The following is a 23860-nucleotide window of genomic DNA, read 5'->3' on the forward strand; positions in this document are numbered from 1 at the left end:
ATGGTTCTGCTGAAAGTATTCCTCGTGCTTTGCTTCGTGGTGTATGGTAAGTCTTTTGCCCGAGCTACACCACCAACTTCTTTTTTTTTTCTATCTGTGCCTTACTCCGGTTTCTCAAGGAGGAAACTGAAACCTTGTGTGTCACTTGATGCGTACACCGGTTTCGACAATCAGTATTTAGAACTTATTGTCTCTCAAGGACCATAACCTATGGTGTTTTCATCTCAATTCATGCACGGTTTTTGTGTCGAATAATCATTTTCCCCCCAAAACTATATTTTGGGAAGCATTGTTGAAATGAAAGAGAGCGCGAACAGCAAGCTTGGCGGATTGTTTTGTTTTGGAGTTTCCAACCATTGAGATGACTGCGGAAAAAACGGACGTTTCCTCCACTTGTAGGGGATCGCATGTTTGACCGCTCGCTATTTCCTAAGTTCTCGAAACACAGCACTGGGACCCTTTTGTAACATTCCTGAAGTAGCTTTCATTACTCCTAAGATTATAAAAAAATATTTTATAGGTTTTAATAACTTTTCAGTGACGTTGAACTGTGTTCCCTTGACGATTTTTGGCAAATTAATAAAATGCAATATTTTATAGTCCTTATTGTATGTTAATATAATATGTTACACACATTTGAAGTAAGAAATGTCTCGAAAATCTAGCAAATTCCGGATCGATTTTGTAAAAAAAAAATTAATTTGGTTGTTCCCCTATCTTTTACTAGTAGCAAGGTTCAATTGCGATGGATGAGCAAATATTTAAAAAAATATCTATAGTATTTTGTATATATTTCCGCAATTAAAACGTTATTCTTGTTGTATATGCGCTGTTAAATGGCAATTTTTTTATTGCGCAGTAAATAACCTTTTAGTGTGAATTCCGGACAATTTCACTTGTTTTTTAGTGTTACGCGTTAATTGAAATACTGATATTAGGTAATTATACCACGCCACAATGCTGGGCAGAGTAGCACCTATGCCAGAACGCTGTCACGACGATCAGATATTAGGGGCGATGCTCCTTAGGGTCTAGCCTTGTGCGTGCGGCCGTCCGTCCGCCCGGACGGCGTCCGTGCTCACATGAAAAGAAAAAAATGCTTGCGCAATCGACAGGATTCGAACCTGTGCGGGGAGACCCCAATGGATTTCTAGTCCATCGCCTTAATCACTCGGCCACGAGTGCGAGACGAGGAGGGGGCTCTAAGATGTGGTTGTAACTCAAGAGCTGGGGTTTCTGTCATGGATGAAACGTTGCATGTAGCCGCTGAACGTCTATACAGGAGAGGGCGCTGCGGTCAAATGCATATATAATCGCGTTGAACTTTGCATGCATTGGCTCAAAGTTTATAGACCAGAGGGCGCTGCGGTCAAATGCTCAAATGCGTATATAACCACGTTCCATACCACACATTCTCTTTCTGAAATGGACCGTTAACTTAAGCGGTGGAGATGCGTTCCCACGGCTTCTAGCGGATCCAAGCTGATCCGCTAGAAGAGCCTCTCGCTGTGCATTTCACCGACCATAAAGCAGTAATAATGACGTCGAAACGCAACCCGGAACTCAGCAATACCTATGAGCACTAAAAATATTCAGCACCATCAGCACTACCTATGTGCAATAAAATCAGTATCATCAGCACCACCAGAAAATCGCCCAAATCAACATCATTCACAACGTGGAGATGCGGTCATTTTCTTTTCTTTATTCAAGCCACTACTTAACTCTTTTAGGCCTCAGACGGGGCTTGCGGCACTCTCTTTGCGCGCTATTTTATATCGGACTAAAACGTGAGATTTTACCATTTAAAATTTAGGTTTTAGATTATTAGATTTGCGCAAATTTCTTCAATTGGTTTTGCATCTAATATTAACTGCCGTCAATACTGCAATCGGAACATGACCCATATAACTAAGAATTAAAGTTAACGAACGCAGTCGGCCCAAGTGTATTAATATATACATGAATTAATAAATATATAAATATTAATTAGTCATTATTATTTAAATCTGATTAATTAATTAATTAAATATAAATACATTATTTGTGTAACAAGGAGTCAATTCACTGTACTAGTGGTCACTGCATTGCTTTTATTTATATTTATACCATTGTACCCACTCCCTCTCTAATGCCTTTGGCCTTGAGGGTACATGAAATAAATAAATGAATAAACGGATGCAACAAATGCAAAAAAAAAACTTCCGCACAGGTAACTTTTTCAAACAAAAAATGAACCACAGGCAAAATGAAGAGAACTTACCTTTAAAAATCGCTCATAGAGGCTTACAATTACGCCTACCGTATTTTAGTTTCGCAAACGGCCTGGTGCCCCTACGTTAGCATTAAGCAATCATGTGACGCATTTAGCGCTTAAGGTATGTCTAGTTGGTGATTCATTGCATATAATAGAAGCTAAAAAAAAAATGCACCGACGGACAGGTTAAAGGACAACGAACCTGATGGAGCGGTGGACGCGTTGTTTCCTCTGCCTCGCTTTGGCGAGGAGAGCGCAGTGGCGCAATCAAGTGCGAAGAGGAGGAGGATAAAAACGGAGCAATGACGACACAGTAGCGGGGCACATGTAACATTTCGAAGCGTCACGCAAAGGATGCTTAGAAATACAAAAGTCTAAAGGTAATTTTTGTGAATTAGGAACATAAAACTGAGGCATATTTCCGAGATACATGTTAGTGCTAACCCAATCGTGAGTGACTGTTCACAAAGAGAACAAATAAGGCTCACAAGACTGGAGTAGCCGTTTCATTTTCCAAATACTCCGCTCCAGTAGCTGCACCATGTACAGGTAAATTGATATTCAAAATGGGCATAAAATATTCCAGGCATTTATAGTTTTCAGTCAGACAATATTGAAACATATGTGGCAGGCTATGCTTCCTTATGTATTAAAAACAAATGTCCGTAATAGATTGTGTCATACGATCTAGCCGGTGTTGTGGAATGCTTTGAACAAAAGCGTTTCCAGCGCCCATCGCTTCATTGAAGACAGCCGTGCACATGACTGATGTCGCGCCAATTTATCTTAGTAAATTGATGCAATCGTATAAATGAAGCTACATTAAGCTTTCTTCAAATAACGATTTACTTCTACGATGTTGAAGGATGTGCTGGTGCTTTATTCCTTTACCGTGAGTTTTACGTGCAAACGGAGAGCTACGCTGAGTGGCGTAGCTCGGAAGAATCCTCTTGCAAAGAGCCAGTAGCATGGGCCGACGAAAAGTCCAACGAACATTAGGATACGGAGGGAACGAGCAGGTCACTCGTCGAAGAGGAACCAGATGCTCTTGGCGATGCGTCCGCGTTAGATGTTGAGGCTTCTTTCCTCAGTGGTAGGAATAATGAGTCAATTCTAGAACGCTTGCCCCTTTGGCCAGGCGAATCGGCCGGCTGAAAATATACATTGTATAGTTCTTAAATGTAGATTCCCACTTAGAATAATCTAAATATGCAAATGAATGAACCCTACTGATCGAATGAAATAAGGAATACAAAAGTGCAGAATAGCAAATAAAAAAATGCAATCACTTGGAAAGCACGTCATAAGCATTTTTGAAAACGAAGAAAATATTCCTTACCATTAGTATTCACCACCGCTTCAGATGCAAGAACCGCCGTCCGCCTGTTTTGTGCTCTTTCTTGAACTACCGTTGTTTTCGAACCGTCTGGGTGTCCCTGGTTCTAAGGGGCGACTTGGGCCAGGCAAAGGACCGGAATGAGGCAGGCCGTTGGGAGCCAAGGGCCAAAGGCCTATTTATACAATATTCACTTTGGCGAAGTTAGATTTCAGAGAGCACACACGCCCCAGTAAGTCTGCTCTTTTTAAAGGTTCACATTTGCCTATGTCCCCATGTGAAAACATCTTCCGCCAAAGTCGGCGACAAATGCTTGCACATTTGCAGTTGCAAAAACGTTCAGGCTCCGCCTCAGTAGCTTTTCACAGCTGCACACCTACACGCACACACAGAGACACAAAGCCTCTGAAAGGCACGTCGTGAGCTTCCCCGCTATCGTCGATTGGAGAAGAGGTATTTTAGCAATCCCCGACCGCAAGTGCTTACAGTTTTTGTAAGCCTTCTTTCGACGGGGAAACGAGCCACCGCACTCGAGATCTCATAACTGGGCAGCCAGTTGCACCGGTAGACAATATAAGCTCCTCCGCTTGCCCCACCCATTCTTGCCGCCTTTCATTTTGGGATTATGCCCGCAGGCTACCGTTCTCAGGGAAAAGACGAGACGGTCAGTTGCCTGCCCCGGAATTTCTTCTATTTGTGTCGAATGGACGCCGTTGTACTAAACGAAGATAAGTGCCGTGAGATGGCTGCACCTGCAGCTCTCCGACTGTCAAGCGGGCTGAGCTTTCCTCTTGGAGCTCCAGGGTCAGCTAGTTGTCGCCCGAACACAGGACGATAGCCAGCAAGTCCGCCCTTTTCCTTCCCTTCCTAACCCCCGAGGCTTGAAGAGAATGGCACCCCGCCAGTTATGTTGACATGCTTGACTATAAATAAGTGGGGTTGTCGGGATATCTACAGAGCGTGTAGTCGATCACTATATAAGACTGATATATTTTATCCTCTCGCATGAGCCTACCAAGAATGGCAAATGGTCGTCTTAAAGGGATACTTCAACAAAATTTGAAATATACCCGTCGTGTTCAGAAATAGGCTGAATACACTCTAAAAAAAGTATGTGCGTCTACTTTCACGCACAACGCTTGGGGAGCCAATCAACGCGACTTACGGAGGCTACTCAGCGAATGACGGTGCCGAAACATATGTTTAGACCAAAAAAAGCAGTCTGAGTTGTAACCTTAAGCAATGCAAAACGTCACGCTTGGATTGATTAACGTCACAACTCAGTCTGCGTTTTTTGGTCTAAACAGATGTTTCGACACCGCCATTTGCTGAGCTGCCTCCGTAAGTTGCGCTGATTGGCTCTCCGAGTGTTGCGCGTGAAAGTAGACGTGCAGGCTTTTTATAGAGTGTATGATCCAGGATATCTGTAGCTGACAATCACAAGTTTGTATGCTGAGGCTGATGACTGTATTTTTCGTCAGAAACGGCCCACTCAGGCAAGCGCTAAGAGAACAGCCACCAGAGAGCACGTCACATCACGTCACACGTCGTTAGGATACCCTAATCGTTCAAGTCACCGGAGTAGTCGAAGTACGGCAACGACCGGGCCACCGCAGCTAACCGCAATGCTGCTTTCGTGTGAATTTTGACTGAAGGGTTAAGCGCCGTTCACACGTACGCAACCGACTAGAGGCCCGTTCACACTCTTACGAGCGAGTAAGACCGAGAGAGACCAGACCAGTTTTTAAGCCTCTTGCGACGTCTTAGGACCAGCTCCGCTGCAGCGCATCCGGTCCTAAGACGTCGCAAGAGGCTTAAAAACCGGTCTCGTCTCTCTCGGTCTTACTCGGTCTCATATATGTAAACGGCGCTTAAGGCCGAGAGAGACCAGACCCGTTTTAAGCCTCTTGCGACGTCCTAGGACCATCTCCGCTGCAGCGCATTAGGTCCTAAGATGTCCCTAGAGGATTAAAACGGGTCTGGTCTTTCTCGGTCTGACTCAGTCACACATATGTGAACGGCGCCTAAGACCGAGAGAGACTAGACACGTATTTTAGCCTCTTGCGACGTCTTAGGACCGAATGCGCTGCAGCGGACCTGGTCCTAAGACATCGATAGAGGCTTAAAACCCGGTCTGGTCTTTCTCGGTCTTACTGGGTCGCATTTATGTGAACGTAGCTTAAGACCGAGAGAGACCAGACCAGTTTTTAAGCCTCTTGCGACGTCTTAGGACCAGCTCCGCTGCAGCGCATTCGGTACTAAGACGTCGCAAGAGGCTTAAAACCCGGTCTTGTCTTTCTCGGTATTACTCGGTCGCATATATGTGAACGGCGCTTAAGACCAAGAGAGACCGGACCCGTTTTAAGCCTCTTGCAATGCCTTAGAACCCGCTCCGCTGCAGCGCATTCGGTCCTAAGACGTCGAAAGATGCTTAAAAACCGGTCTCGTCTCTCTCGGTCTTACTCGGTCGCATGTATGTGAACAGCGCTTAAGACAGAGAGAGACCAGGCCGGTTTTTAAGCATCTTGCGATGTCTTAGGACCAGCTCCGCTGCAGCGCATTCGGTCCTAAGACGTCGCAAGAGGCTTAAAACCCGGTATGGTCTTTTTCGGTCTTACTCGGTCGCATATATGTGAACGGCGCTTAAGACCGAGAGAGACCAGACCAGTTTTTAAGCCTTCCGCGACGTCTTAGGAGCGAATGCGCTGCAGCGGACCTGGTCCTAAGACATCGATAGAGGCTTAAAACCCGGTCTGGTCTTTCTCGGTCTTACTGGGTCGCATTTATGTGAACGTAGCTTAAGACCGAGAGAGACCAGACCAGTTTTTTAAGCCTCTTGCGACGTCTTAGGACCAGCTCCGCTGCAGCGCATTTGGTACTAAGACGTCGCAAGAGGCTTAAAACCCGGTCTTGTCTTTCTCGGTATTACTCGGTCGCATATATGTGAACGGCGCTTAAGACCAAGAGAGACCGGACCCGTTTTAAGCCTCTTGCAATGCCTTAGAACCTGCTCCGCTGCAGCGCATTCGGTCCTAAGACGTCGCAAGATGCTTAAAAACCGGTCTCGTCTCTCTCGGTCTTACTCGGTCGCAAGTATGTGAGCAGCGCTTAAGACAGAGAGAGACCAGGCCGGTTTTTAAGCATCTTGCGATGTCTTAGGACCAGCTCCGCTGCAGCGCATTGGTCCTAAGACGTCGCAAGAGGCTTAAAACCCGGTATGGTCTTTTTCGGTCTTACTCGGTCGCATATATGTGAACGGCGCTTAAGACCGAGAGAGACCAGACCAGTTTTTAAGCCTTCCGCGACGTCTTAGGACCGAATGCGCTGCAGCGGACCTGGTCCTAAGACATCGATAGAGGCTTAAAACCCGGTCTGGTCTTTCTCGGTCTTACTGGGTCGCATTTATGTGAACGTAGCTTAAGACCGAGAGAGACCAGACCAGTTTTTAAGCCTTTTGCGTCGTCTTAGGACCAGCTCCGCTGCAGCGCATTCGGTACTAAGACGTCGCAAGAGGCTTAAAACCCGGTCTTGTCTTTCTCGGTATTACTCGGTCGCATATATGTGAACGGCACTTAAGACCAAGAAAGACCGGACCCGTTTTAAGCCTCTTGCAATGCCTTAGAACCCGCTCCGCTGCAGCGCATTCGGTCCTAAGACGTCGCAAGATGCTTAAAAACCGGTCTCGTCTCTCTCGGTCTTACTCGGTCACATGTATGTTAACAGCGCTTAAGACAGAGAGAGACCAGGCCGGTTTTTAAGCATCTTGCGATGTCTTAGGACCAGCTCCGCTGCAGCGCATTTGGTCCTAAGACGTCGCAAGAGGCTTAAAACCCGGTATGGTCTTTTTCGGTCTTACTCGGTCGCATATATGTGAACGGCGCTTAAGACCGAGAGAGACCAGACCAGTTTTTAAGCCTTCCGCGACGTCTTAGGAGCGAATGCGCTGCAGCGGACCTGGTCCTAAAACGCCGCAAGAGGCTTAAGAAACGGTCTGGTCTCTCTCGGTCTTAGTCGGTTGCATATGCGTGAACGGCGCTTGTATCTTCTATAATCTTGTGATGGGAGTATTATAATAGCCATATTTGGGTCACACAAAAGAGAGTACCATTTACTGGGGAGATCCTCCCTCCTCTCTCCTCTTGTGCTGGCCGTAAAGCTGTCCGGATGACGTCAGGTTCAAAGCATGTATAGGCTCCTTGCACTTACGTCACATCGCACACATTTGAACACCAAGTAAAAGGAGGAGAGTGAAGCTGCTTTTGTAAGAATTTTGAGTGACAGGTTAATCTTCTATAATCTTCTGGGAGGAGAATGGCGACGCGTGTGCAAATCCGGAAGGCAGAAAGGAGGATCCTGATAAGAGGGGAGCTCCTTCTTCCCCTCTTCTCTGGAGGGCAACGGAAATGACGTCCTGTGCAAGCCACGTATAGTTCTAGACGAGACAGTTGTCGTCACTACCTGTCAAGGTTCCTAGACGGGCGTTTCGAACGAGGCTCTAGCGCCATCCACCAGGTGCGGTTTGCTAATCGGTTAATTTGTTTTTAAATTTTTTTCGTGCCTTTTTTACCAAGGTATTGGTGTGTTCGATAGATACTGCTCCTTTGAACACTCGCTGACCAAAAACTGAGCGCCGAAATACTGTTGTAGTATCCCTTTAAAGGGAAACTTCAACGAAATTCGAAATATTCCCGTCGTGTTCAATAATAGGTTGAATATGATCCACAATATCCGTAAATGACAATCGCACGTTTGAATTTTGATCCTGGTGGCTGTATTTTTCGTTATAAACGGCCCACTCTGGCAAGCGCTCGGAGAAGGCCCAGCTAGAGCACATAACATCCAACGCAATCGTGACGCAGGTCGTCTCAAAACGAGCAAAGCTACGGCGAGGCTGACGTCGAGAGGATGGCCTAGTCGTTCCAGCCACCGAAGCGGCTGCTTTTGTACGAATTTTGAGTGACGAATAATCTTCTGTAATCTTCTAGGGGGACAATAGCGACTACTGCGACACACAAAAGCGATTCTCGGGAAGAGGGGAGTTCCTCCTTCCCCCCTTCTCTCGTCGTCGCCGGAGACGAGAAAACCTCCGTCACTAGCTGTCAAGGTTCCTAGACGAGCATTACAAACGAGGCGTTAGCGACATCCACCAGGTGCTCTTTGCTAATCGTTTAATTGGTTTTAAAATTCCTTTTCGAGACCTTTTTAACAAGATATTGGTATGTTCCATGTGATACTGCTCTTTTGAACACATATAGACCAAAAAATGAGCGCCGAAATTTCGTAGTAGTATCCCTTTAAGCTGTCACAGTCTATAAACGGTGTACTCTTTCGAAGCACGACCTCCCTAACATGCTGCATTGTACACCGCGCATTGTCTTAAAAAATATAGATGTAATATTTAATTAAAATAATTTCTCCCTTTTCGCTGAACTGGCCCATAAAAACGCTATGTTGAATTTACTTTCTCCGTCATTATTGTCAACGAAATAAAAAAATAGACAGCTTTCTTTGGTGTAATAAGAAGACGTTTCGCTGTTGAAGTTTGTGTTTTATATTTAATATTATTTGTTTCTTGCATATAATGACTGGCACAAGGGAACACTTAGTGAGATACACCGATATATTTTCAGCTACGTCGCTGAATGGACGTCCCGATGTAGACTCAAAAAGCCCGGATGGAAGAGAAGTTACGGCGCGTGACTCAGGTATGCGTTTATTTGAAACCTCAATTGGTCTATTGGTCACTGATGTTTAATGACGTGGGTCATAATTGTTGAACTCATGTTAAGTTAACTTTTTACGAAATATGTCAAGACAAAGGTATGCGAACAATAAAAAACCTAAGAAAAATGTGTTTTTTAAGTCTTCTGGTATTACAACATGAATTTCGAGCAAAACTTTCCAAGTATACCTAAGCACTTCTTATGAGTCATGAATGCGATTGCATTAATGTCGGTCTTCCGCTCAACTAGTTCGTCTGCGGCATGCATATTGGCGTATACGGCAACGTTTCACTACTGCCGAGGTTGCAGCCGACGACCGAGCACGCGCTCTTGTGAAACGGCCGCTTCGCAATGAGTTCGGCCGAGCAGCCTCTCCGTAGTCTGCCGGGGCGGGCTCTGCTGGCTCTGCGACCAGCCGCTCCCCCTTACTGCGCCGCCCTGGAGAGGGTTTCTCTGTTGGGTGGCGTTCCTTGGAACTACGCCATGCGGCAGTTATTGGGAGCCTCGTTGCTTGAAACTATGACGCGCCCCAGCCAATGGCAACCTATTCATCAAATCGCTGCTACAGACGATAGGCTTTGCTGTATTGGGACAGGGCAGTTTAGGTGCCGTTTGGTGCGGCTTCAAAAGCTGATAACGCCTTTTAACTATATGGGACCCCCCAGTTAAAGCTTTCGCATTAAAAGCACATAGTGGAGGGCAAAATACTCACTGGGAAAAAGTCAAGGTGCATGATGACCATGCGTAATTTTGCCTACGAGCGGGGCCAGGGGCGGTAGAATGACCACCCGGAACAACACATCAACAGCATGCAGCTGTCCTGCAGTTTTGGTCGTATAGAAAGAGATTGATCCACAAAACAAAAACGGTATATCTACCTTCTGCAGAAGTATGCTGCTTAGTTAGATCAACCTCACAACCACTGCACTTTAAGGTGGTTGACGCTTATTAGATCAGACACGACTTTCCCAATAAGAAAAGGGAATTTTCTTGGTCGCCTTTCTGACCGTGCATTTAGCGCGACTAAAAAAAAATGAAAGCCGTTTACGATTCCCTGTAACGCCGGTTAGAGCGCAGCTCTTGAGGAGGAAGATGGAAGCGTACTGAGGGATAGATGACTCCTTGAGGTCACGCGACCTCAAGGGGGTCACGTGACTTTAGGGGGTCACGTGACCTTAGGGGGTCACGTGACCTCAAGCGGGTTACGTGACTTCAGGGGGTGACCTCAGGGGGTCACGTGACCTCAAGGGGGTCACGTGACTTCAGGGGGTAACGTGACCTCAGGGGGCCACGTGACCTCAGCGGGTCACGTGACTTCTGGGGGTCACGTGACTTCTGGGGGTCACGTGACCTCGGGGGGGGGGGGTCATGTGACCTCGCGGTTACACCGACGGCGACGCCGACGCCGCTCAAGCCAGAAACGGGCCCTTAAGAGCTGCGGTCTAAAATCAAAGCCGTTTACAATTCCCTGTAACGACGGATTAGAGCGCAACTCTTGACTAGGAGGATGGAAGGGTACTGAGGGATAGGTGACTCCTTGAGGTCACGTGTCCTCAGGGGGGTGGTCTGACATCAGGGGCTCACGTGACCTCGAGGGGTCACGTGACCTCATGAGGGTCGTTTGACGTCACCCTATTGAAAATCGCTCTGAGGGGACTTCAGGAATTCTTTAAAGGGTGTGAAGGGGACTTCAGGAATTCTTGTGATGTTTGAAAGGTGCACCGATATTTCCTGGTGGGTTCATTGGCCTCGTCAGAGGCTCTCCTGAAATGCCTGAAGTGTCCTTTACAATGCCTTGAAATGTCTGAAAGCCTGTCAAGAACTTTTCTAATGGGGTCGGGAAAACCTTCAGGCTTCTTGAGATGTCTGTAGGGACACGGCCTAGGTGGAAAAAATACATGTCGCAGAATTAGAACATAGCTACGTATTGTTCAAAAAGGGAAAACAAATATTTATATGGAGAATGTTGATCGTATGTGTGTACGGTCAGTTTTTTTATTACTGCTCTTCTATCAAACACAACTGGGCTCCTCGACCCGTCTGTCACTGGCCGGGTGTTCGGTCGCCAAGGGGGCTACGGGTTTGATCGCCCTATGTAGAGAATTGACAAGGCGCGCCCTACTGAAAAAAAACCATTTGGCGCCCATATGAAAATAAACGGGTCCATACCGGTAACCGTTTAACCATACTGGTCACCAGTTTGTCAAAGGGGTCGCCCGTATGGCTCAAAGGGGTCCCCCGTATGAGCCATAACGGTCACCTATTTGGTAAACGGGTCGCTCGTCTGGGCAAATGGGCGACTCGTTTGGGCAAAGTTGTCGCACGTTTGCTCAAACCGGTGACCATGTTGCAAACTGCACCGGTTTAATCAAACGGCTCTCCGGAGCCCGTTTGATATTGAATGTACAGATCGGCGGCGTGGGCACGCCTAGCGTTTCAGCCGTGGCAGCCAATGTTTTCCGGAAGGCTGGGAGCGCCGGTTCATCGATTTCAGATCGTCCGCGTAATGCAAGTAATTATATTTATATTTCAATTACGATGATTTTCGATTATACTGCAACTAAAACTAACACCTTTTTTTTTGTTTTACGTAAACGCGCGACGTGGGTGAGCCGATATTTTTGACAGACCTTTAATACTTTGTCCATCTTTGTTGCCTCAATTTACTTATTCAGCTCGAATCTCTCTCGCAGAAGACGCGACCGCGTGAAAGAATGTACGTCTAGACTCCGTTTCACTTTAATTCAAGACGCAGCGAAGGTAGCACGCGTACACGCGGCTGCAAGAACATCGAGCATTGCGAGAGCACGCCCGCCGTTGCAGCACTCAAACTACGAGCTTGCGCTGAGTTCTTTCTTCGCTCGGGCGCAAGCCGAGCTTCTGGCAGCCCCGCCGCCATTTCCAAAGTTCGAGCGCGCGCGCGCGCGCGCGTTTGTTCTTCGGGACTACAAAAACGCATCTCCCTGGAATGCCTGGGGAGAGGGAGAGGGGCTGTCCCGGTGGTCCCAGCGCCCTCCCTCCTCTCTTGTCAGCCCTGTCACGTGACCCACAGCAGCGCGCGAGCTACACGCTGATAAGCATCGAGATCCGGAAGGGCGCGCCTTGCAGCCGCTTTTTTCTTTGTCTGCTTGTTGTCAGTTGCTGCTCGAAGTTCGCTCGTCCTACCTGCTTCAATCTGTCGCCTAACCCTGCGGTCTTATTGGGACGCCTCTCGACAACGTATTGGATGTGCACCAAAGCTATCAGTGTTCGAAATGACCCACGTGTATGTCGGCAACGAGCGATTCTTCAAAGAAGTCGCAAATTCTCGCGGTTTGGTTGGGTTCGGCAAATGACAGCTTGTGCGCCGCATCGTGTTGAAACTTCCAAGCAGCCGTTCCCTCTCGTTTGTGTTTGTGTGGTTGTCCTGCTTTGACTGTGTCGACAAATATCACGGATTACCTCGTTCAAGTCCGCTATTGTTATGGTAAGTGCACTGCAACCTACGTGTTGGCAACGATTGACCGTTCTTCTACGCGTACTCTTCTAAATTATCTAAAGAATTATGCAGCGCCTATTCGCGCGGCAGCCAGGAAAATAATTTCCCCGAAAGTCTACCTGTATAGTGTTCACAGATCGCTTGCACGTTTGTACTTGTCTACAGAAGAGGTAATAAACTTCGAGGAGAATTGAAAACAATCTTTTGTGTCGGTTTTCCTGTCCACTTACAAGCACCTACGCGAGTGCATTTGTTCTACGTGTTTTCTTTATGTTATAAATACGTTTATGAGTTTCGGGACGTCTTAAATATGTTTAAGATAACCAACGTCCCAGTCGATACCCATTTAGGGCTAGCGCATAATTTGCCATTTCGAAGGGCACGTTCAAACGTGTGGTCACGTGCCATGTCGAACGGGTACTCGTACCATACGGCACCCGTATCAAACGGGCACCTGTATCAAACGGGTACCGTTTCGAACGGGTACCGTTTCCAAACGGGTACCCGTATCCCATAATCACGTTTGATCCAAACGGATCGACAGGTTTGATTCAAACGGGCGACCAGTTTGCCACCCGTTTGAATTTCAAATGGTTTTTTTCAGTAGGGCGGGCCGAGCGGCGTTTTGAGGCGAACAAGCTTTACTTGTTGCACTAATAATAATAAAAAAGGGCAAGCCGAAAGCAGGCGCGTTGCCCAAATTCAGGGACGCTGCGCTGGGGAGGTTCCGAGGGCGAAGCGGCAGCGACTCGTGCCGGGAACCGGTTTCCCCGCGGGAGACGGTCCCCAAAAAAGGGGAAAAAAATAAACAAAACTATTTTGCTTTTCACCAGAGTCGGAACTCCTCTCTTTTCGCCGTCCCCAAAAACACGAACAGGCAACTCAAATCCCCCCCCCCCCCCCCCCCCCCTTTAACAATGCCTACACACACACTCTGCGGTTCTCTCCGCCCTGCAATGGGGAGAGGGTGCAATACCGCCAGTTCCGGACAGCCAATGGTCGGAGGGAGAGAGTGGTGTGAGGAAGCGGAAGAAGTCAGGAGGCCGCTATAGGGGGTATTCACTGGACGCCATATTTGAGGTAACTGCTCACAGCGCATGCCCGGAAAGAGTTTCCGGTCAGCTCTCGGGCAACCGCAAGAGAAGAGGGGAAGAAGAAATCCTCTTGTCACCGGGACTCTCCTTTGTGGGTCCCAGGCTTCCCCAAACGTCGCTATTCTCCCTCTAGAAGATTATAGAAGATTAACTTGCCACTCAAAATTCGTACAAAAGCATCTTTACCCTCTCTCTCTTCCCCCGTGGTCAGGAAGCAGCAGCGAGCTCAGCTATGACGGCCAGTGAATACTCCCTATAGCCATTTTCTTTTGCGCTCGTCGGCGGTTTGTTTCTTACCGACATGGAGATCTGGAACGGACCGTTTCCTACATCCAGAAAGGTAAGCACTGCTTTGAGGGCTCGCCCCTTGGTCTGTTTTAATCAGTGCCGTTTCTTCCTTGGTTCCGCAGGTGAACCCCAGTTGGGCGTTGGCCGCCTTCAGCACCGCTCGAGCACCATCGTGTTTAGCGCATTCAAGGAGATGGTGGCCGGTGTCGGCCTACTCGCAGCAAGCCTGGCAGTCGGGATCAGCGTCCCACCGCATGTGGTGCCTGCGCACCGGGATCATAGCACTGTGGGTCCTGGGACGGTGGATGACGACCGCTGTCCCGCCTTGTTCCTTGCGCCTCTTCGTCCGACCGGCCTCAGAAGAATCCAGCGAGCGAAAAATACGCCGAAGACGCCGCCCCGACGACATCGTGGACGAAACCGTGACTGTGCTCGGAATTTCTCAACGGTGACGGGATCTGCTTGCGAGTTCGTGGTTTTCGCTAAACGTGCTTACTGTGACTGTGTATGTGTACGTGAGGTGCACCTGCTCCGTTTTATTAGCTGAACTACCGTACATCAAGAATTTACACAACGGCATTGTGAGTACTTTAAAAGATATTTTTCGTTGTGATAAAGAAGTTAGTTGTTCCTATTTGATATGATCTCTTTCGTCGACAGCTGCTTGCGCCCGGGTTTGAACAAGCGTTGGTTTTTACCGTCTTTTTGAGTTTTAATACGCATGTACAACTCAACGTCTGCAATAAATTTTCAATAACGTTTTGAACTTAATTTTTGTCTATGGTTCACAGTCATTTGGGCGGCTAAAGGGTTGATAGGCTAAGGGGTTTGGGTTGAAGGGCTGTGGGGCTGGAGGGTTTTTTCTGAGGGGTATACCTGAAGGGTATGTTTGAAGGCATGTGCGGTCCCATAATCCTTCAAGGATGATGGGCCCCTTAGAATTATTTTCAATAGGGCAGAGGCGGTCACGTGAACTCAGGGGGGCACGTTGACCTCGGGGTGGGGTCACGTGAACTCAAGGGGGGGTCACGTGACCTCAGGGTGCTGTCACGTGACCTCAGGGTGTGGTCACGTGACCTCGGGGGGTCACGAGACGTGGGAGGTCACGTGACTTCGCGGTTACGCTGACGGCGACGGCGACGCCGATGGCGCTTAAGCCGGAAACGGGCCCCTGAGAGCTGTGCTCTAATAAATTCGCATGTTCTGCACATGTTTTGAGCATATTGGAGCGTTGAATCCTTTAGCTTCTACTTCGTTGGCCAGATAAAGAAAATTATGCGTACATGCACACTCACTTAAACCGACATGGAGAGTTAGAGACCAACAGACGGAGATGAACATGTATGGTTCATATTTCATCCGTTACGGCTTTAGAACTTTCCGTCGTTATTATAACGAATCGCAAACTGTGCTTGAATTCAAAGGGCACACTTGAACATTATTTAGGTCATTTTTTTTTTTCGTAGCGCTAAACGTTCAAAGCAAATATCAATGGCCTAGATACCCCTTATATCACATATGGAGCCGGCCGCACAGGTGTTGGTAAACGTGGCACCGTTTTCACGAAATTGATAGAAAAGAAATCGGCTGAGAGCTTTAAAAGAGCAGAATAAAAAATGGGCTGATGCTGTTTTCATGAGGTTTCCATGCTTGTAAATTACATGGCGACTGACGTTTTGATTTTATGGAGCATTGCAGCCAATGAAATTTTCTTGCTAACTAAAAACGTTAATTGGCTTTTTGTTACAAAAAAAATGTACAGCTTTAGATACGGAATGAAATTACCTTAATTAAACTATACCTTCCCATATATTTAAATTTACGGTGGAGGCTTTTTCCACTCTGTTTTTAGTATTCAAGCAGGTTCATGAATCAACGTGCCACGTTTAAAGCGGCATAGAGTGACGACAAAGCACCATTCTTAGAATGGTGTGATTTAAATGCAATAAATTTGGTTCAGTCTATTATAACATGTGCATCTTTTTCTCAACCATGTCTGAGGCTGTGCAAGGCGAGCTTGTATCTTAGGGCTATCAAGATAATACAAAGAACATCAATATTGTCCCAAATGACAAATGAGGTGACGGAAACTGAAGTAAATTAAACGTTTAATGGGGCGAACGTGTGCCCAAAACAACAAAACAAAGTTAACAGAATATAACAATAGAGTGTCGCGGGCGTCGTAGGCGTCGTAAAAGCAGGATCGAAAGCGGGGGGGGGGGGGGGGGGGGGGGGGGGAGGAGGAGGGGAGGGGAGGGCAGGGCGAGACTGACTCCGCTCGCCTTGCAGAGTCCCTCGTGGGTTTCTGGAGCATTCGGTGTACAACTTTCGGAACTCTATCAGACGAGAATGTTCTCGAACTTACGAGAAAACAAAGTTGAAAGAATAAATAAAACAACAGTCCGATGACTGGAATCGAACTTACACCTTCCGCGCGACAGTCAAGCGCGGTAACCACACGGCCAAGCACGCGCTTCCTCGCCGACGCGTGTGGCATTACTCTACCCTTAAAAAAGTGCATCGCCTCGATGCAACGCCAAACAAAGCGAAGCAAATAAAAAGAACGGCAAACTAAGAAGTCATTTGGCATACCTAGGGTCTACAGTCCTATCGAGCGTAGTATGGCTTCAGAGGAACGACGTGGATTACTTCAGGTCGGGGTGGGCGGCGTGATGATGTTCGTGTTCCGTTGGGAATCACCTCGTAGTGCAGCTCCTCGAGGGGACGAAGTACCTTGTATGGTCAAAAGTACCGCTTCAGCAATTTCTCACTGAGGCCGTGGCGATGGATGGGCGTCCACACCCACACCCTGTCTCCGGGCTGGAAGTGGAGGTCCCTGCGACGAAGGTTGTAGCGGCCCGCGTCGACGCGTTGCTGGTCTTGAATCAGAAGTCGGGCGAGCTGGCGGACTTCTTCGGCCCGCTGAGCAACCACCTGGGCGTCATCGCTCTCGTTGTCAGCTGGCTCGTGGGGCAGCATCGCGTCCAGCATGGTCGTTATTTTCCGACCATGTACCAGTGGTCTCTTCAACCGCCGTATTGTAGGCGAACGTGACGTAGGGCAACACCTCGTCCTACGTCTTATGCTCTACCTCGACGCACATCGAGATTATGTCGGCGATTGTCTTGTTGTGTCGCTCCGTCAGCCCGTTGGTCTGCAGGTGGTACGCAGTTCTACGTCGATGAGTGGTGTGACTAAGCCGGCGGATTTCTTGGGTCAGCTGGGCCATGAACAAGGATCCGCGATCTGTAACCAGAATGTCTGGAGCGCTGCGCCGGAGGACGATGGATTCGATGGAAAACTTGGCGACTTCAACAGCAATCCCTGAAGGAAGGGCTTTCGTTTCTGCGTACTGCGTAAGATAAATTGTGGCGACGATTATCCACGGCTTACCAAGGTCGACGGCGGAAAAGAACCAAGTAGATCCATTCCGATCTGCTGGAACAGTGCAGTTGGCGGAGGAGTAGGCTGCAGCAGACCTGACGTCTTGTCGGCGATTTCTTGCGCCGCTGGCACTCGTGGCAGGATCGGGTGTTGAGGTGGACGGATTTGGGCAGCTTGGGCCAGTAATACTTCTCACGAATACGGGCCAGTGTCCGGATGTACCTAAGGTCTCCGGAGATCGGGTCGTCGTGACATGCTTGAAAGATGTCCTCTCAAAGGTTTGTCGGGATTTCCAGCAGCCACGGCGAGTTGTTGCCCCCGAATTTCTCTTTGTACAGTACACCTTGTCGAATGGCGAAGGTCGGCAGCGTTCGTGAGAAAACACGGGGCACGATAACCCGCGCCCTTCCAGATGCTCAATTAATGCGCGCAGCTCAGGATCGTCTCGTTGACGTCGTGCCAGGTCGTCGGTCGTCACTGCTCCTAGGAAGCACTCGTCATCATTGTCGTCGCGGCTGCCGGGAGAAGTTTCGAGAGGGGCCCTGGACAGGCAGTCGGCGTCGCTGTGCTTGTTTCCAGACTTGTAGACTACATGCACGTTGAACTCTTGTAGTCCGAGACTTCATCGGGCGAGGCGTTCTGAAGGGTCCTTGAGGTTCGCAACCCAGCAGAGCGAGTCTGTGACTACGCGGAAAGGGCTCCCGTACAGGTACGGGCGGAACTTCGGGATTGCCCAGACGACCACAAGACATTCTTTTTCAGTCATGGAGTAATTTCTCTCCGATTTGGACAACGTCCGAATTGCGTAGGCGATGACCCGCTCGGTACCTTCTTGCACTTGAACCAGTACCGCTCCAAGTCATGCATCACTAGCGTCCGGGTAAATCTCGGTTTCCGCATCCTGATCAAAATGTCCAAGGACAGGAGGAGTCTGGAGTCTTCGCTTGAGCTCGTCGATAGCCTGCTGCTGCTCCTCGGCCCGTTTGAACTTCTCGACGTTCTTTGTGAGGATTTTGAGTGGTGCGGAAACCCTTGGAAAATTCCGAACGAAGCGTTGATAGTAGGCACAAAGTCTATGTAATCTTTGTACGGCCTTCTTGTCTGTCGGCGCTGGAAATTCCGTGTCGGCGCGAGTTTTCTCGGGGTCTGGGCACACGCCTTCGTTACTAACCTCGAGGCCTAGGAACTTCAGTTTGTCATAGGCGAACCGTCGCTTTGACACCTTGAGGGTCAGCCCGGCGGTCTGTATGGCTTGGATAACAGCTCGGAGTCGTCGTAAGTGCTCGTCGAAGTCAGTTAAAAATACTACGACGTTGTCATGGTAGACGACACAGCTCTGCCACTTCAGCTCTGCCAGTACGGTGTCCATGACAAGCTGGAAAGTTGCTGACGGCGTGCAAAGTCCGAAGGGCATCACCTTGAGCTCGTACAGTCCATCCGGCGTGCCGAAGGCTGTCTTCTCCCGGTCTCGTACGCCGACCTCGATCTGCCAGTAGCCGTTCTTCCGGTCCATTGATGAAAAATATCGAAAGTGGCGCAGCCAGTCTAGAGTGTCGAGGATGCGTAGGAGGGGGTACACGTCTTTCTTCGTCACCACGTTCAACTGCCTGTAGTCCAGCAGAACCTAAGCGTTCCGCGTCCTTCTTCTTAACCAGCATGACTGGAGAGGCCCATGGTCTACTTGAAGGTTGGATTATGTCGTCTTCCAGCATCTCTTGAACTTGCTCCTGGATTACCTCTCTGATCGATGCAAAGGGCGCGCGTCGTCTTCGATAACGATGCGGTGCTTGGCAGCGGCGGTTTGGCGCACCTTCGGCGACGTCGCGAAGCAGCCGCGGTATTCGGCGAGGAGGTCAATCAGCTGCCGTCGTTTCAGGCCTGGAAGCTTAGGTCAATGTTGAGCTGCGCTGGCGACGTACTGTCTTGCTGATGTGGCGAGGATACGTCAGTAATCGTGGCGATTTCGGCGGAGTTTCCAAGTTCCTTGACGTGGCCCACGGCTGCACCTTTCGTGAGGTGTTGCGTTTTATTTTGGAAGTTCGCCACGCGGACCACAGTCCGCCCATCCTGAAGATCAGCTACTCCTCTTGCGATGCCTATTCCTCTTCCCAGGAGAAATTGGAGGCTTCCCTCAAGAACGTCGCCACAGGAAAATGCTTTGATCTCGACGAGTACGAAAACACTCAAGCTCGGTGGTAAGTTTACCTGGTTTGCGAGGACTCAGACCACAGATGACGTTGCTTTGGGTTCCTCCGGTGATGGAGCAGGTGTAGTAACGTCAGCCGGTTTGTTCCGAGGTCGATGACGGCGCCATACTCGCAGACAAAGTCGATTCCGAGGATAACGCCCCTCGCATAGTCTTGCAGAGTGACGAACTTGGCAGGGCACGTCTCACCATGGATTTCGACGCAAGCAGTGTATTTCCCAACTGGTGTGATGAGGTGCCCACCGGCACCTCATGACATCATCGCATCATTGAGGGCCTTCCCACGATCGACGTCGTCACCTTTCGCAGGCGGCGAGAGAGCCTCCCACTCAAGACTGAGTAGTCTGCTCTGGTGTCCACGAGTGCCGATGCGTCGTGACCGTCGATAATAATGTTTAGGTTGTTGGACACCGATTCAGGGGCGTCGTTGTGATGCGAAGCATCGGGAGATTGGGGAGCGCTCCATCGCTCTTGGAGGCTCTTTTCCTCGGTCGTCTTCGGGAACGCCACCTCCAGGTGTTGCCGCCCTTAGTTTTCCCGGCGACGCAGGGGGGACAAGTTCCCTCGGCGGGGTCGTGCAGCTGGAGACGCTGAACGTCTGGGCGACGGTGAGCGGGATTCACAGCGGACTGGGGGCGCAGAGGATGGCGATCGTCGGAGGTACTCCTCGATGTCGCGAGGGCGTCCGTCGTACCTTGAGCGCGGGTCGATCGGGTGGAACCCGCGCAGAGGTAGTTGTCTGTAGGGGCATCGACTGTGAATGTGACCTGCTTCACCGCAGTGATAGAACAACGGGCGTCGATCGGCCGTCCTCCACACGTCGGTCTTTTGTGGCGCTGCTTGTTCTGGGCGGACGTACGCCCGATCTTCCTGGCGTCGGGAAAACAGTGTCGCTGAAGTTTCACGTCAGGGTGGCGCCGCATACGGATGAGCAGGGGGCGGAGGTCGTCGGGTAGCTGCGGGGTAGGTCAGCGTCGGTGGTTTGGGAGCGGCGCTGACGAGAACTTGTGACCGCAGCGTCTGGTGAACTTCCCCCAGGACAATCTCGGCGATTGAGGGAAATTCCGAGCTAGCGGCAGCAGGTAGAAGCTTCCTGATTTCCTCCCGCACGGCGTCCCGGATGATCTCGCGGAGGACCGCGCCGTTGCAGATGGAAGTCGAGAGGGCAGCGACGAAGTCGCTGGTAATGGGAGGCCCGTTTTTAAAGGGCACGTTCGATGTTTGTGGCTTCCTTGACGAGATTTTTGACGGTGGCTGGGGGGTTGCGGACAAGGCTACCGAAGATGTCATCTTTTACGGCTCGCATCAGGATGCGAAGCTTCTTTTCGTCGGTGGCTTTAGGGTCGGCGCAAGCGACCAGGCTAAGAACATCTTCGACAAAAGTGGTGATCGTTTCACTTGCGACGTGGGTCCTCGTTTGTAGAAGGTCCTCGGCCCTCTCCCCTCGATATTGGTTAGTGAAAGTCCGTCTCAGAGCATCCTTGCAGGCGGTGCACGAGGCCAGAGAAGTTTCGCGATTCTCAAACCAGTGCCCGGCCGTTCTTTCGAGCGCGAAGTAGAAACTCTCTAGATGCTGTTCTTCCGTTCATTGGTTGTGCTGGACCACTCGCTCGTACTGCTGTAGCCAGTCCTCGACGTCTTGACAAGGCTCGCCATGGAAGGACACAGGCGTACGGGCAGCGACGGGTAGGACAACGACGGTTGGAGTGGTCATCTTCGCGGTCTTATTCTTCTGTTTCTGCGGCAGGGGTCCCAATTCCGGGGATTGGCCTCTGGTACGCCGGCTTGCTCGGGCGTCGGCATCTTCCGCGAAGGGTAGCCTTCCGGGGCTGATCATCTCACTTGGTCGGTACGCCTTCGGAGGTGTACGCCCCACGGGCATAGAAAGCTATACCCAGCACCTCCACCAAAATGTCACGAACGACAAGTGATGAGGCGACAGAAACCGAAGTAAACTAAACGTTTAATGGGGCGAACTTGCGCCCCCCCAAAAAAGGAACAGAAGATAACAATAGAGCGTCGCGGGCGTCGATGGCGGCATAAGAGCAGGATCGAGCGCGGGGACGAGACTGACTCCGCTCGCCTTGCGGAGTCCCAATGGACCTTCGTGGGTTTCTGGACCATTCGACGTAGAACTTTCGGACGTAGAACATTCTGAACTTGATCTTACGAGAAGGCCAGGTTGAAAGAATAAATAAAAGGACGGACCGCTGAATGGGAATCAAACCTACACCTTCCGCGCGACAGTCAAGCGCGGTAACCACTCGGCCACGCACGCGCTTCCTCGCCGACGCGCGTGGAAATATATTTAATCACGCCGAAGGTATTTTTTTTTCTCTCTCTCTCCTCCCTGAACTAGTGGCGTGAAACTTTTTGAGTGTATTCAATAATACAGAGATAATTTAAACTTTTATTTTAATGAAATGTATGTTGCGATTTTTGCGTTTATTTTTGCATATATATTGTTTAGTCGTGTGTATCTGAAGAGGACATTAGGGATTCTTAGTAATGAAGTTTAAACAAAATTTGGCGCTTACCGGTTGTTCACGTGTTGATTAAATGTAAACGCGCACGAGCCCTGGTTGCTGCCGTTAATCAATTTCAAACTTATCATTCGTTTTCAGGTACACTTTCTGCTGGAGGTTCAGCCTATCTGGAACTTTACATATATTACAGTAGACACATAAAAAAACGTCTTGGTGATAAAAAAGAGGTGTTGGAATATTTGAAACAGTTTTTAAAAAAGGTAAGTAAATTTACGCGCCCTTGCACAAGGTTAAGAGTAACTTTCGAGATATCGTTGTGGGATGGCTAGCTGAACAATGCCGCATCTAGAACAGTAATACAAGTTAATTAGATCTGGGGAATTTTTATATTTTTGGCTGCAGGCATCCAACACCTTGCTACACTCAGCTTTTTTCTGGCATCAGATTTCAGTCGACTTTTCCTGCAAGGTTAAGCAAAAAATGTAATTATTGTTACGGTTCATACGTAAAATATTACCGTACTTTTTTTCGAAGCTTCGCTTCTTAGCTTATTCATTATTGCACGCTGGCCTTGAACTCTGCTGTACATCTTTCTTGTGAGTAATGCTCGCTCACCAGACTAGCTACGTGTGCCAAATACCTATCTCAGTGATGAATTAAGCATTGAGAATTTCATAGCTAGCGAAGAGTCGGGAAAAACTAAAGTTGCAAATAGATCACCCATCAATAGACTTTATTCAACGATGAACCTCGTTACTTCACATAAAAACAGAAGTTGAACCGAAATATTGCTGGAAACAGGCCATAAAAGTTTTAAATGTAGATTTAGTTCATGAATTAATAACAAAAATATATCCCAAAACGCACTTTTTGGCGAGGTCTTTTTATTTGAGAAACTTTAGCTTTCCGTACTTACTAGGCGATTGAAAGTGCCATTGATTATATTGATGAATACTTATTATTTTCTCTCAAAGTCGAAATTAAAACAATATTATTTTGTAAGGTCGAGTATTGCAAAAATGAAATTGCTCACGAAATAAAAAACGCGAAAAATAATCATTGAAAACTAAAGACAAAACAAAGAACAAATTATGTTCGCCACGCGTGAAATGCATTGTTGCATAACTTTCTAGCGGATAATGTGGATTTTGGAGGTACTTGAACTGATAAATACTTTTTATCCTCGGGTACCGCAATTATTGGCTCTGAAACCGTTTTAATTATTGTTCTTTATTAAAAAAAATGTAAGCACTAAGTTTCTGGGAAAACAAGGCTGCATGCCGATGACTGCATATTCTATAAATTTTGCGAAGGATTTTAGCAATAGACCTGTTGCAAACCGTACAGCGCAGCGACGGCAGGAAATCACGGGAACCCTTGGTACAGATCACGCGCTTTCTTGTTGCGCCTCCGCGACTGCGCGCGCGTCCCGGCAGCTACCACCAGCAGCCGTTGCAGCCATCCGCCATCCTGACCATCCGCCAAGTCGCACGTCGTTGGCGACGTACCGTATCCTTGGCAGCGTAAAGGCATCGCGACAGGTGAACTGATTTCATACGCTATTCGTCGTAACTTGCTTTCACGTATTGAAGTGTCACCGAATCCATT

General features: G+C 48.7%; 1 protein-coding gene across 1 annotated transcript in view; it reads left to right on the plus strand.

Moving 5' to 3' along the window:
* The window catches only part of LOC115310916, a 46629-nt gene continuing 22769 nt past the window's right edge, over positions 1-23860 (plus strand). Inside the window, exons 1-3 of the mRNA XM_029969402.3 lie at positions 1-46; positions 9224-9298; positions 22391-22512. Coding sequence (XP_029825262.3) covers positions 1-46; positions 9224-9298; positions 22391-22512 — 243 coding nt within the window. The remainder of the gene's footprint in view (positions 47-9223; positions 9299-22390; positions 22513-23860) is intronic.

The sequence above is a fragment of the Ixodes scapularis genome, unplaced genomic scaffold, assembly GCF_016920785.2.
Source record: "Ixodes scapularis isolate PalLabHiFi unplaced genomic scaffold, ASM1692078v2 PGA_scaffold4__175_contigs__length_147842914, whole genome shotgun sequence".
NCBI lineage: Eukaryota > Metazoa > Arthropoda > Arachnida > Ixodida > Ixodidae > Ixodes > Ixodes scapularis.